This window comes from Hypanus sabinus, chromosome 12 (assembly GCF_030144855.1).
Source record: "Hypanus sabinus isolate sHypSab1 chromosome 12, sHypSab1.hap1, whole genome shotgun sequence".
Classification (NCBI taxonomy): domain Eukaryota; kingdom Metazoa; phylum Chordata; class Chondrichthyes; order Myliobatiformes; family Dasyatidae; genus Hypanus; species Hypanus sabinus.
In genome coordinates this window covers 100,146,816-100,161,899 of record NC_082717.1, presented here as the reverse complement: position 1 = coordinate 100,161,899, position 15,084 = coordinate 100,146,816, and the positions used below count along the sequence as shown (strand labels likewise).

Sequence of the window (15,084 nt, the reverse complement as noted above, 5' to 3'; positions counted from 1 at the left end):
AATTTACAAAACATTAGGTAGGAACATGGTGGGTTAGGGCACAGGAGGATATAAGTCGAATGCAGGAAATAAGGTTCAGTGAGAGGTAGGGGGGAGAGTTATAATCAACACGGGCTCATTGGGAAAAGGGCCTACATGTGTGCTGTATTGCTCTATGGCTCTGTGACTACACAATTTCTATATCCCTTCATTCATACCAATCTAAGAGTCTTTTAAATATCTCTACCATGTTTGCCTACACCCCCTGGCAGCACATTCCAGGCACCCACAACTCTCTGTGTAAAAAAACCAGCCCTGAACGTCCCCCTTGAATTTATCTCCTCTCACTCTAAATAGATATCCTTTGATATAAGATATTTCGACCCAGGGGATAAACGATGCCAATTATCTGATCCTCTTGTAATTTAATAAACTTCTATCAGATCTCCCTCAGCTCCTACCGCTCCACAGAAAACAACCCAAGTTTGTCCAATTTCTGTATAGTACGTGCTCTTTAATCCAGGGAGCATTCTGGTGAACCTCTTCTGCACCCTCTCCAAAGCCTCCATATCCTTCCTATAATGATGTGGCCAAGAATTGAATACAATATTCCAGACACAGTCTAACTAGAGCTTTATAAATCTGTAATATAACTTCCTGACTCTCGAACTCAATACCTTAACTAATCAAGACAAATGAGCCATATGCCTTCTTCACCACCCTATTAGCCAGGACAGCTACTTTCAGGATTCAATGCTTAAGATTTATTTATCACATGTATATCGAAACATACAGTGAGATGCGTCATTTGTGTGAACAACCAATGTAGCTGAAGGATGTGCTGGGGGCAAGTTCACCATGCTCAGCGGAACACAACGAAACAAAACAAAGCAACAACAGTGAAGCAAGCCCTCTCCCACCCACACATACATACATACATACACAGTCCTCTAACCCCAGGACAGGCCATCTTGTTTGGCCTCATTCCTTCAGTGTTCATTGGGCCTCAAGTTGACCTTTGGGCTTCGATCTGGATGTGGTGAACTACGTGTGCCTGTCTGGACACGCCCCCTGCTGACTGCTCCTGTGGCTCCTCCCACAGGCCCCTGTATAAAGGCAATCTGAGGCCTGATGCTCGGCCTCAGTCTCCAGGACGTAGTATGATGGTCACTCACTTCTGGTTCCTTCTTCCAGTCAATAAAAGCCGATATCTCGCCTCACGTCTCGGAGTGAGTTATTGATGGTGCATCACTGGACTTCCAACTTATCTTTGGGCTTTGATCTTTTGGCAATGACCCAGGACTTGGAAATGACAGGGAATGAGAACCCTGGATGAGGCCCGACCCCCAGACCTCGAACACTGGACTTGCTGAAGATGAGACCACAAAAACTAGGCCGCAAACTCCAGTCTCGCCAATGATGGCACCCTGAACATTCTCAACAGTCTGCCAGCGCAACATCCAACCATGCCCTTGCTGTTGGCCTTCAAACATAGAGCACAGGCTGAGACTCCAGCTTATCTCTCCAATTCCCCAACATTTCTCTCTGTCCGTAAACCCTAACCTGACTCTTAGCTCCTTTCCCTGTCCTCAAATAGAGTAGAAGTTAGCATTGGAGTTTGGAGTTCAATTCCAAGCCTTCTGTAACAAGTTTGTATGTCCTTCCCATGAGTGCATGGGTTTCCTCCAGGTGCTCCAGTTTCCCACCACATTCCTAAAATGTACATGTTAGGAGGTTAATTGGTCATCGTAAATACCGCTGTGATTACGCTAGTGTTTAAAAGGTGGGTTGCTGGGTGGTGTGGCTGGTTGGGCTAGAAGGGCCTGTTCCACACTGTAGATCTAAGTAAGTAAGTAAATAAATAAATCATCCCTATGAATCTAAAATAATTAAGTCTGAGTTGTGACTTCAATGGACACCACAGCTAGGCACCATCTTTACTGCAATGGCATTGTCTGAAATAGATAGTAAACACAATTAAGGTCAGGTGAAAATTGCTGTTTCTTTGATAAGGAATTGAACATAGGTTGCATGTATTGTAGATTTCAGAAAATATGGTGAAAAAGGCTGAAATTCAGAAAAGACAAATGCAAGAAATCCAAGAAAGGCCTCCTATCCGCTTAAGAAGCAGAAGTGCGACACCAACTGGACGGAAGACGCCCCTCCAGGGGAGAGCAACAACTGATCCCAAATCGGTAAGCTCTTTCAAAACCACCCAGTCTGTTTTTTTAATGAGGTAAACATAGTGCGTTTGCGACAGAAATTGATGTTAATGGTGCTTGTGAATTGGGAAGTGGTTTCAGAGTAATTTGGAGGATTGCAGAAGTGAAATGCACGACTGAATTAGAAAAGCATTGAAAGTCAGGAGATCAAGGATAGTTAACCAGTAGGCACGGGTGGAGGAGTAAATAGTTGAGGGGTTAGGAGGTAGTGGATAGTAACAAGTGATCAGAGTATGATATTGATGCACCATCAATAACTCACACTGAGACGTAAGGCGAGATATCGGCTTTTATTGACTGGAAGAAGGAACCAGGAGTGAGTGTCTATCATACAAAGTCTTGGAGACTGAGGCCGAGCGTCAGGCCACAGATCTCCTTTATACAGGGGCCTGTGGGAGGAGCCACAGGAGCAGTCAGCAGGGGCGTGTCCCGACAGGCACATAGTTCACCACAGATATGAAGATAAAAAGATGATGGTAAGAGCTTGTGTATGAGGGAGGCACAAACAGGTGAATTATAATGGAGAGCCGAATAGTTGCTATTGAAAACTGAGAGCGAAGACACAGCAGGAATTTCTGTATGCTGGTTGATAACAGACTTAGGGAACAACAGCCATTTTGGCACCAGACACCTGAGAAATTCAGACAGACTCCTTAATTTAAAGTGCTCTTAAAATCTGAGCCACAAGTACACATTGAAATAATTAATAGAACTACAATACCTGGCTCCTGGAAATGGGTTAGTGCCCTGCTCTCTTTCCACTTCTATTAGAACAGAGGCAGGTTAGATTCATCTTAAATTACAGGCTAAAATTATTATAACTCTCTTATAAAGCAATGTACTTGTATTGGTTGCTTGTCACAATTAACAGGAAGAAAGATCTTGGAGGTTGCATAGGTGAAAGGGTGATAAGTTAAAGGGCACAGGCTGATAAGGAGCTGTAATTTCAGCTTGTCTGAAGAAACAATGAAGAGTTTTTTTGAAATGTCATTGTAACATTCTCCTTCGCGTGTAACTAATAACGTCGAATTCAACGTCGAGATAAACCACAGCCAATGAGAACCAGATCGCAGTAAGATTAACCATTTACTGTTCACTCTTCACATTAACATATGGTGAAAACTGTTGATAAAACAATACAAGATTGATACAGTATTTGTTCCTTCCTTAATATCACATTTCAAGTGTAAATACTTGCAAAGGTGACTATAACTACATTACACTAAGGTGCAGTATACAGGGAGAGTTTACCTGCTCCATTGACTACTTTAAATACACTTCCATGCAAACTATCCGCGACTCTTTAACTAACGAAAGCATAAACATTATCTACCGTCGTTACTTCTAACAGGATCGGCATTAACATCTTAGTTCAATATATCGATTATCTATTAACACAGCGTTGCTCTCACTGTGATTTCTCATGCCTGCAAACAACTTCTGCTCAGGTGAGCCTCGTGAAAAGCCCCCACCCTCGCGCTAATTTCAAACCGGTGTTTTCCCACAAGACGCGGCGAAACCGGATGTGACGTCATCGCATGCCGATATATTTTACATGTAATGAATATACTTTAAACACTTCTAATTCTAACTAGAAAATACTATTGAATGAATTACTAAGCGAAAATATTATAAACTAAATAACTGTCGTAAAGACAGCACACTCCCCGCTTGACCTTCGTAAGGTCACAATGAGCAGAGTACAAAACTTAGTCTCTTAATCAGTCATTGGGTAGAAGTAGAATAACTTCTGTAACTGGCCCTTGGTAAATTTTCACATCGCCTTGGTCGGTAGTCTTCAATTCGATCTTCCTGACATGTCCATCCCCGCTAGGGAATGTAGCAGTGATTCTGGCCGTTGGCCAGCTGTTGCGAGCGATTTGCTTGTCCCTGAGCAGGATTAAGTCTCCAACTTGAAGATTCCTGTGGGGTTCTGTCCACTTTTGTCTCTGTTGCAACAAAGGTAGATATTTTTGTCTCCAGCGAGGCCAGAACTGATTTGCCAGAGCCTGGACTTGTCTCCATTGCTTTGTGTACAAATCCTTGTCTGAGAAGTCTCCTGGTGGAGGAGGTGCTCCTGCCTTCTGCGTAAGGAGCGTTGATGGCGAAAGTATAAAGGGGTTTTCTGGGTCAGAAGACACAGGTAGGAATGATTGTGCGTTTATAATGGCTGTGACCTCTGCCATTAGGGTGCACAGTACCTCGTGGGCCAATCGGGTGCGTTGCTGCATTTCAGGTTTCCTTTTCCGGGTTTTCCGTAAGGACGTGAACCGTTTGACTGCCTGCTCTTTGTTATCTGGTGAGCGCTGGCGTGGTTCTCTGAAAGGCAATAGGGCAACCCCATTATTTGCTCCATCTCCGAAGACCTTGGTGTCTTTGGTTTTTAAAGAAATGGTATCTTGAGCTGATTGTGCAAGTTTGTTTCCGTGCTCGGTTCGAACGAAAACTGACTGGCCCAGCGACTCGTCGCTTGCCTCGCGCTTGTTAACGCCTTGTTGTGCTTCCTCAGGGTACACCTCAGTGAGGCAGATCTTGGAACAAGAACGGCTTGACCGAGCTTGACCGCAGACTTCTGTACAGTTCGAGCTGACAACTGTTGTCCTGGAGTGAACCTCTCCCTCCCCGCCGTCCTGTTGTGGGGGTGAAGGAGCGTTGACGGTTCTTTCATTCTTGACTTCATCATGGAGCCGTGAGGGTAAATTTCCTTCCTCGTATGGATGTGATGCAATCGTGACTCTCTGAGGTTCCTCGTAGCTGGGGAAGTTATCGAATACGTATGGAGAGGGGAGACGAGCCTGCCTGTCTATTTGATATTGTACATATCAAACGCTTGTGCGTTCCAGTCTGGTCCTTTCTAAAGTAGATCTTACTGCGGTCAGATCACGCGACCCTTCAGCTTCTTCTATGTACTTTGCTTCCGCCATGGCAGCTTCTTCTTCTCTTTCTCGCTGCAGCACTTGCAACTCTGTCGATATTTTTGCCATTTCCAACTGGGTTTCGGCTTCTCGGGTGTCCCATTCCTTCTGGATTTCGGCTTCTCTGGCAGCCTTTTCTTTCTGGATTTCGGCTTTTCTGGCAGCCCTTTCTTTCTGGATTTCGGCTTCTCTGGTGGCCTGTTTCATTTTCAAAACTGCTTCTTGTCTGGCGTAACGCAGTCGCACCTTGGCGGCTTCTGCCTTGGCTCTTGCCTGGGTGGACTTACATGATGTCGTTCTACTGCCCTTGTCGCTGGCAGCCATCGACTTGATCCCGGATCGAGCTGACATTGCAGCACTTGGAACACCTGATAACGCCCGGGTGGGCTTACTTGATGTCGGTTTACTGCCCTTGTCGCTGGGCGGCGTTGACTTGATGCTGGATTGAGCTGACATTGCAGCACTTGAAACACCTGATAATGCCGTTTTTTCACTGTAACGTTCTCCTTCGCGTGTAACTAATAACGTCGAATTCAACGTCAAGATAAACCACAGCCAATGAGAACCAGATCGCAGTAAGATTAACCATTTACTGTTCACTCTTCACATTAACATATGGTGAAAACTGTTGATAAAACAATACAAGATTGATACAGTATTTGTTCCTTCCTTAATATCACATTTCAAGTGTAAATACTAGCAAAGGTGACTAGAACAACATTACACTAAGGTGCAGTATACAGGGAGAGTTTACCTGCTCCATTGACTACTTTAAATACACTTCCATGCAAACTATCCGCGACTCTTTAACTAACGAAAGCATAAACATTATCTACCGTCGTTACTTCTAACAGGATCGGCATTAACATCTTAGTTCAATATATCGATTATCTATTAACTTACAGCGTTGCTCTCACTGTGATTTCTCATGCCTGTAAACAACTTCTGCTCCGGTGAGCCTCGTGGAAAGCCCCCACCCTCGCGTTAATTCCAAACCGGTACTTTCCCACAAGACGCGGCGAAACCGGATGTGATGTCATCGCATGCCGATATATTTTACATGCAATGAATATACTTTAAACACTTCTAATTCTAACTAGAAAATACTATTGAATGAATTACTAAGCGAAAATATTATAAACTAAATAACTGTCATAAAGACAGCACAGTCATTTTATTTTAACAGAAATAAATATGAGCCAATTTATTGCAAATCAGCACCACCTTCAATGTGACTTTATTTGAAGATCATGAGACTGTGGCATGAGTGGCAGAGACTCTGCCCTGGATCTCCGGTGATGTAGATTTAATCCTGACGTCACGTTTAGTCTGTTCAAAATTTGCATCTTTCCCCCCGGGTGTTCCAGTTTCTCCCCACACCTCAAAAGCTTGCAGATTGGTAGGTGAGGTCACTGTAAATTTTCCCCTAGTGTGTAGTGATGAGGAAAGTTGCAGTTGACTGGAATGTGGGGAGGATTAAATTGGCTGAAGTAGCATTGGGTACTTGATGGTCAGAGTGGACTCGGTGGCTGAAGGGTCTTTTTCCATGTACCTGACATTAGCGTCTTGCAATAAACCCTCTTCTAAGTTTTGTACCAGGCAGACAAAGGAAAAGATCCAAGGCTGTGCTCAAAACTTTCTTGAAAACTGCCAGATACCCACTGACTCCTGTGAATATCTGGCATCCATACTAGGGGAATCAACAATTCTGGATCTACCCCGTAAAGTCTCCTAAAAATTTAATATTTTTCAATGAGATTGCCTCCCATTCTTGCAAACCCCAAAAGAGATAGGTACAGTCTGTTTCACCTCTGCTTATATGATAGAAGTTCATCCCAGGAATCCATCTGCAGAACCTTTACTACTCTCTCTCCACTGAAAGTATGCCTTTCCTTAAGTAGAGGACCCAGACGTGTGCTCAGTATTCCAGGCATCGTTTCACCAAGGTTTTATAATGGGAACTGTACATCATTACTCTTGTATTCAAGCCTTCCTGAATTGGACATTATTTGCCTGAATGCATGTTGATTTTCAATGATTTGTGTAGAAGAACCCCTCACACTAATAAACAAAACATCTCTCATTTCCTTACTATTTACACAATCTGCCTTTCATAAATTAATCAATTCTGTCCAACTATTAGATGTTAAGTACTGTGCTACCACTTCCCTAGTAATAGACTCCATTATTTTCCCTGGCGTTGATGTCTGGCAAAGTGGTCCATATATCTGTTCATATCTTCCTTCTTTCTGAAATGGTGGGGTTACATCTGCTACCATATTGTGCAAACTAATCCACAGCCTCAGATCCCTAGGCACCCATCTACTGCAGTTGCAACATAGCAGCTGCACAGTCATTCGTGCCTTAAAAGAATCATTTAACTCAGATTCCACTGCCTCAGCTCACCAGTCCCTGGGCCACCAAAATCTAGACTCTGTTGATGCTCTACTTAGAGGACCTTGAAGCGAAAGGACAAGCAGTTAGGCAGAGGGGGTGAGATGGTTCTGTTGGTAAAAAATGAAATTGAGTCCTTAGAAAGGAGGTGACAAGGAATCAGGAGATGTAGAATCCTTGTGGATAGAGTTAAGAAACTACAAGGGTAAAATGACCCTGATGGGTTTATATACTGCACAGGCTTCCAAACAGTAGCCAGGGTGTGGGGTACAATTCAAATACTGTAGGAGTTAGAAAAGTACTCATGGGTTGGGGGGGTGGATTGGGAAAATCATGTTGGTGCTTGATCCCAAGGGAGGGAATTTGTAGAAAGCTAACGACCATCTGGACTGGATGGAGCACACTCCAGGGTTCTGTAAGATGTGGCTGACAAGATTGTGGAGGCGTTAGTTGTGATCTTCAACAATCACTAGATTCTGGAATGGTTCTGGATGACTGGAAAACTGCAAACATCTCTCCACTGTTTAAGGAGGGAGAGAGTGAGAAGAAAGGAAATTATACACCAGTTAGCCTGGCTTCAGTTGTTTGCATGATGTTGGAGTCTATTATTAAGGATGATGTTTCTCAGTGCTTGGATGTAAATGATAGAACAGGCCAAAGTCGGCATTGTTTCTTTAAAGGGGAAATCTTGCCCAACAAATTCTTTGAGGAATTAACAGGCAGGATAAACAAAGGATTATCAGTGGACGTTGTATATTTGGATTTTCGGAGGTCTTTGACAAGATGCTGCACATGAAGCTGCTATGCAAGATAAGAACCCATGGTATTACAGGAATGATACTAGCATGGACAGAAAGGAAGCAAAGAATAGGAATAAAGTGACATTTTCTGGTTGGCTGCTGGAAACTAGTGATGTTTCACGGGGGTCGGTGTTGGGATCGCTTCTTTCCATGTTATATGTCAATGACTTGCATTATGAAATTGATAGCTTTGTTAAGTTTGTGGATTTACAAAGATAGGTGAAGGGTCAGGTAGTGTTGAGGAAGCAGAGCATTTGCAGATCTGGAGAATCGGCAAAGGGGTGGCAGATGCAATTCAGTGGCAGGAATAAAGGCATAGACTATTTTCTAATTCAGGAGAGAATTCAGAAATCAGAGGTGTAAAGTGACCTTGTGCAGAATTCCCTAAGACTTAACTTGCAGGTTAAGTCAGTGGTGAGGAAGGCAAAAGCAATGTTAGCATTCATTTTGAGAGGACTAGAATATAAAAGCAAGGATGTCTTGCTGAGGCTTTATAAGGCATTAGTCAGACTGTGCTTGGAGTATTGTGAGCAGTTTTGGGCCCCTTAACTAAGAAAAGATGTGCTAACATAGGAGAGGGTGCAGAGGAGATTCATGAGTATGACCCTGGGAATGAAAGGATTAATGTATGTTTGATGGCTCTGGAGTTTAGGAGAATGAGGGTGTATCTCATTGAAACCTATCGAATATTGAATGGCCTAATGGGCCTGGAGAGGATGTTTCCTATAGTGGGGGGAGCCTAGGACCAAAGGGCACGACCTCTGGAGTGGCATGATAGCATAGAGACAGCGTGGTAGTGTAGTGGTGAGTGTAACACCATTACAGTGGCGTGACCAGGATTCAATTCTTGCCCCTGTCTGTATGGAGCTTGTATGTTCTCCCCATTACCACATAGGTTTTCTCCGGGTGCTCTGGTTTCCTCCCACATTCCAAAGACTTGCTGGTTAGTAAGTTAATTGGTTATACGGGTGTAGTTAGACAGCACAGGCTCATTGAGCCTGTTACAATAGACAATAGGTGCAGAAGTAGACCATTTGGCCCTTTGAACCTGCACCGCCATTTTGAGATCATGGCTGATCAACTACTATCAATACCCGGTTCCTGCCTTGTCCCCATATCCCTTGAATTCCCTATCTGTAAGATACCTATCTAGCTCCTTCTTGAAAGCATCCAGAGAATTGGCCTCCACTGCCTTCCGAGGCATTGCATTCCAGACCCCCACAACTCTCTGGGAGAAGAAGTTTTCCCTTAACTCTGTCCTAAATGACCTACTCCTTATTCTCAAACCATGCCCTCTGGTACTGTGCTGAACCTCTAAATAAGTCTGGGTGAGGCAGACTGAGCTGGCATTGTAGTACACAGACAGCAGCTGCAATCAGTTTCTAGAAAAAGGTAACAATTCAATAAGTGTTGTCGAGAGAAGAACATGCACTAAGACCATGCACAGGGCAAAATGGTAGAAATGAAGCTACTTGCAATGTAGAATGCCTTTATTCCATGACACCCTTGCACTTTAAAGCACAGTAGACTGGTCTGTTTCAGAGTATTCAACAACCCATGTCAAATCACCAAAGAGCACAAGAGGGAAAGTTATCTACGCCACGCTTGAATCAAAGAAATACTGCTGGATATGCAAAGGGTAAGATTTCTGATTTCATTCTGATTTTAATTTGGTGAACCCTTTATTTTACTTTGATATTAATTTGGCTTTAAAGGAATTGTATGGGGATCTGCTTTGGATCAGACATGTTTTCATTGAATGGCTGAGCAGATCAAGTGGGCTAGCGTGCCTATTTTTTCTTCACACCATACCAGAACAATGCACTCTAAGTGAGTCGAGGTGTTCATGAATTGGTGGTACACACTGCCAGTAGTGGAAGGAATGAGGGTTCAGGGTGGTGGAAGGGTTAACTGAATAAGTGGGAGGCTTTGTCTGGGACAGTTTCAGTATGGCTGAGTGTTCAAACTGTTCATATCAGAGTATCCCATCATGTTCTTGACCTGTGCTTTGTGGAAAGGACTTGGAGATGAGAGTAGGTGAATCATCTGCCACAGGGGATCTCGGCTCTGAGTGCATGCAGGTGTGAGAGCTTCGTCTCCTAAGGAATTTAAACATTCTGTAATCATTTTGAACTTCCTGCTTCTGACTTCATAATGAAAAGACGGTCAATAATGAAGTAGTTGAATCTCATTGTCCAATGATATGGAGTTGGGATAGTGTGATTATAGAGGGCATGGGTTTAAGATGAGAGCTAGGGGTTTTAAAGGAGATTTGAGGGCATGTGATTTTTCAGAGAGTGGTTGATATCTGCAATGCCTTACCAGAAAAGGTAGTGGAATCAGATGCAGTCATTCCATTGAGAGATACTTAGACAGGTGCTTAGGTGGTCAAGGCATAGAAGGATGTGGAGCTAATCATGGGGTTAATGTAGATGAGCAAATTAGAAGAGGTGAGGGTGAGAGATAAGTGGAATGTGGAAAAGGAGAACTTCACATGGGGTTTTCAGCTGTACTATCTCGATGACAGATGCTCCAGTGAAGCCAAGCAAGTAATAAGCCCTGAAAAGGAATGCACTCTTCAGTAGGAACACCGCAGGCTGCAGGCAGCAGCTGATCACATTTGCAGGCAGGATGATCTTGAGAGCTGCCTACTTTGAAAGTGTGTGTGATATTTCCAGCATCATTCTCAGGCTCTCCTGATCTTCCTGAGTGTGTTCAGGATAGCTTCCTGCAGCAATATTTCCAAAGCCAACCAAAGAGGCGGAGGTGAGTAATGCCTAAATACGAGAGATACCGCAGATGCTGGAAATGCTGGGGTTGATATTTCAGGCCTATCTCGGCCAGAAACGTCAACTGTCTATTTCTCTGCATAGATGTTACCTGACCTGCTAAGTTCTTCCAGTATTTTGTGCTGAGCAATGACCTGTTGGCAATGCAATGATACTTGTGCATTTATTAAATTGAGATTATATTTTTATTGCCTGGACCTTTTTGGAGCTTCAACTATTCAACGTGCTTTATGTTGCAAATTATGAGGTAAAAAGCTAGGTTGAATGAAAAGAATTTGAAACTTGGTAAAAAGATCAGATAAATGCTTCAAATTATAACAAGGTGTTATTAATCTTGTGCCCTGATTAAGGGTTTGGCCTCAAACATCAGCTATTTACTCCCCTCCATATCTTCTGCCTGATTTACTGACTTCCTCCAGCATTTTGTGCGTGTTGCTTAACAAAATGAGGTAATTGGCAAAACTCTGTCAAATGGCTGAAAAGTGACTGAAAAAATATTAATTTGAATACTTGCTAAATGGTGAAGTAATAGAAACAGTGGAGGTCCAAGAAAACCTATAATGTCTATTAAAACATTTCAGACAGAAGGAAAAAATAGAAATGTAGAAAACTTACAGCACAATACAGGCTTTTCGACCCACAATGCTGAGCCGAACATGTCCTTACTTTACAAATTACTAGGGTTACCTATAACCCTCTATTTTTTCTAAGCTCCATGTCCCTATCCAAAAGTCTCTTAAAAGACTCTATGGTATCTGCCTCCACTACCGTCGCTGGCAGCCCACGCACTCACCACTCTCCGCGTAAAAAAAAACTTACCCCTGACATCTCCTCTGTACCTTCTTCCAAGCACCTTAAAACTGTGTCCTCTCAATAGACAATAGACAATAGGTTCAGAAGTAGACCATTCGGCCCTTTGAGCCTGCACCGCCATTTTGAGATCATGGCTGATCAATTACTATCAATACCCTGTTCCTGCCTTGTCCCCATATCCCTTGATTCCCCTATCCATAAGATACCTATCTAGCTCCTTCTTGAAAGCATCCAGAGAATTGGCCTCCACTACCTTCCGAGGCAGTGCATTCCGGACCCCCACAACTCTCTGGGAGAAGAAGTTTTTCCTTAACTCTGTCCTAAATGACCTACCCCTTATTCTCAAACCATGCCCTCTGGTACTGGACTCTCCCAGCATCTGGAACATATTTCCTGCCTCTATCTTGTCCAATCCCTTAATAATCTTATATGTTTCATGTTAGCCATCTCAGCCCTGGGGAAAAGCCTCTGACTATCCACACAATCAATGCCTCTCATTATCTTATACACCTCTATCAGGTCACCTCTCATCCTCTGTCACTCCAAAGAGAAAAGGCCAAGTTCACTCAACCTATTCTCATAAGGCATGCTCCCCAATCCAGACAAAACCCTTGTAAATCTCCTCTGAACCCTTTCTATGGCTTCCACATCCTTCCTGTAGTGAGGTGACCAGAACTGAGCACAGTACTCCAAGTGGGGTCTGACCAGGGTTCTATATAGCTGTAACCTTACCAAGTAACTAAAAGATCTAGAATAGAATGAATTGGAAGTTATTCCAAAACTGTACTAAGCTCTGTTCAGAATAAACCTCATTTATAATGAGCAACTATAGGCACCTCACCTTAGGAGAGAGCTACTGGTCTCCAAAGGAATACCACATAGACTTCCCTACCCTGGCAGATATTGACTCAGAGATCAACCACTGCCTGAGTAGTGCTAATGGAGCCTATGCAAGATTAAAGAAAAGAATCTTTGAAGACAGTGACTTATAGATCCAAACAAAACCTTCGGCCTATGTTGTATATTTAATATTTCAGTAATATTTGAGTAATATTGTAAATATATTGTGTGATTAAGCATTCTTGATTGTTTACATAATGCATTGTGGGTTATATGTAAAAGCATCACCAATCACTGTGTCATATGTGCCTGTCTTACTTAAAGTAAAAACAATACTTAAGACCTGTTCTCCTGGGCTCTCATCTTTTTCTTGCAATTAGTTTTACGCTTTGGAGTTACAAATCCTAATAGCGACAATGAGGAAGTTTTAAACGAACCCAAGACGACCTGTTAAGGAGCAGTGAGATGGTCAAGATTTTTAAAAGTGCAGCGAGACCTTTGAGTTTTTAAAAAAATGGAAGATATTGGACAAATTCACTGGTTCATAAATTAATGAGTACTGGATGATAATCATAAATAAAATAAAGCAGAAATGGCTGGCTACATCAGAAAGATAAATGTTCCATTAATAATCCATTGCACAATGGATAACTGACTCGTGTATACTGAGCAAATTGAGCAGTATTTTGAAGCAAATGAAAAAGCCAATGAAAAGTGAGTGCATTGGATTTAAAGGCATACTGTTTGCTTAAAAGTTTGAAAAATCAGCCGAAATGGAAGTAATGCAGGAACATTTAGAACTGAGACCATTGGTGATTGCAGAATGCTTTATAAGCAAAATCAAAGGGGAGGGGAATCTATTCCAGTGTACATGGCTGCATTGAAGAGCTTGTCTAAGCATTGTCATTTCAGTGATGGGCTTAATGATGCCCTGAGGGACCAGTTAGTTTATGGAACATTGCAAGAAAGTATTCAAAAACAGCTTCTAACTGAAGCACAACTTACATTTAAAAGAGTAGTTGAAATAGCTGTATCAATTGCAGCAGACAGAGACACTACTGAGTTGCAGTCATGAATGAAAGTGAGCATGAACAAAATTGCAGCGTCTGAACAGAAACCTGCCTGGCTGAACAAATTGTGTTACCGTTGTGACAGAGTCTGACATATGCCAGGCCAATGCAGATTTAAAGGTGAAACTTGCAGAAAGTACAACAGAGTAGGATACAAACAGAAAGCATTTCAGGCAGATGAAAATAAATGGACTGCACAGGGTAGAGAAAAAGATAGAAAGTCAAGTTGCAGTTTCAGAAAGAGCACTAATCTGCATGCTATTCATGAAAAATCTGATAATGAGATGATGCAGGACTGAGTAGCCTTGAGATTTACAATGTGAAAACAAAGAACATGCAGGCAATATGACTTACACTGGAAGTGAACAGCGAATTACTTTTAAAAAAATTGGACACTGGATTGACTGTTTCAGCCTTTCCATGAGTTTGAATGATTTTTAAAAGGTGCTAAACTGAAGCCTTTAGACACCCAACTAAGAACTTACACTGGAGAAAGGATTATTCCTGTGGGAATGGCATCTATAATAGTGAAATACAACAACTAATGAACCACATTGGGTGTGTATATGGTAAAAGCAGGAGGGCCAGCATTTTGGGGACGTGATTGGGTGAGACAACGACAACTTGAATGGAGATCCATATATTCCCTGTAACATACTCAACTGAAAGTGAATTAAGGAAGGTACTGGTTGATTCTACAGTAGTGTTCAAGGATGACATTGATAGGCGGCACGGCACACGGCAGCAGCGGCCTTTCAGATCTGGTGTTACTTTAATTTAGTTTTTTAATTTAATTTTAAGGCACAATTAGGGTTTAGGACAATGAATAACAGAGCAACTATCTACCATTGCCAGATACTGTTACAATACAGAGATCGCCCAAAAACAAACCTTCATGAAAATCTGCTGGTTAGATTGCGTGACCTCGGCTTGTTGAGGGAGTCGGGCCTGCAGTCCTCAGAGTTACTTGCTGCCGGTGGCCGGCGGTGGGGACGTCGTAAGCGGTGTGCGAGGAAGCGGAAGCGAGGCGAGCGGGCAGGAGTCCGTGCCAGGAAAAAAGTAAGCCCTAGCCAGCCGGCTCTCCCGTCCATTCTGCTCTCCAAAGGACATTAAATTAGACTACATCTGTGGCAACAAAGTACTCTGCAGGAGTACAGAAACGGACGGAATCCCAGATGCCGCCATTCAGCTGTTTATTTATGTAGCAGATTATGTAGCCCAAGCCATCGGACTACCAACCTACTGACCTCTGCTGTGCCTAT

General features: G+C 42.9%; 1 protein-coding gene across 1 annotated transcript in view; it reads left to right on the top strand.

Moving 5' to 3' along the window:
• LOC132403185 (centromere protein J-like) overlaps positions 1 to 15,084 on the top strand; it is a 195,613-nt gene that overhangs the window by 154,646 nt on the left and 25,883 nt on the right. Inside the window, exons 12-13 of the mRNA XM_059986546.1 lie at positions 2,022 to 2,174; positions 9,838 to 9,949. Coding sequence (XP_059842529.1) covers positions 2,022 to 2,174; positions 9,838 to 9,949 — 265 coding nt within the window. The remainder of the gene's footprint in view (positions 1 to 2,021; positions 2,175 to 9,837; positions 9,950 to 15,084) is intronic.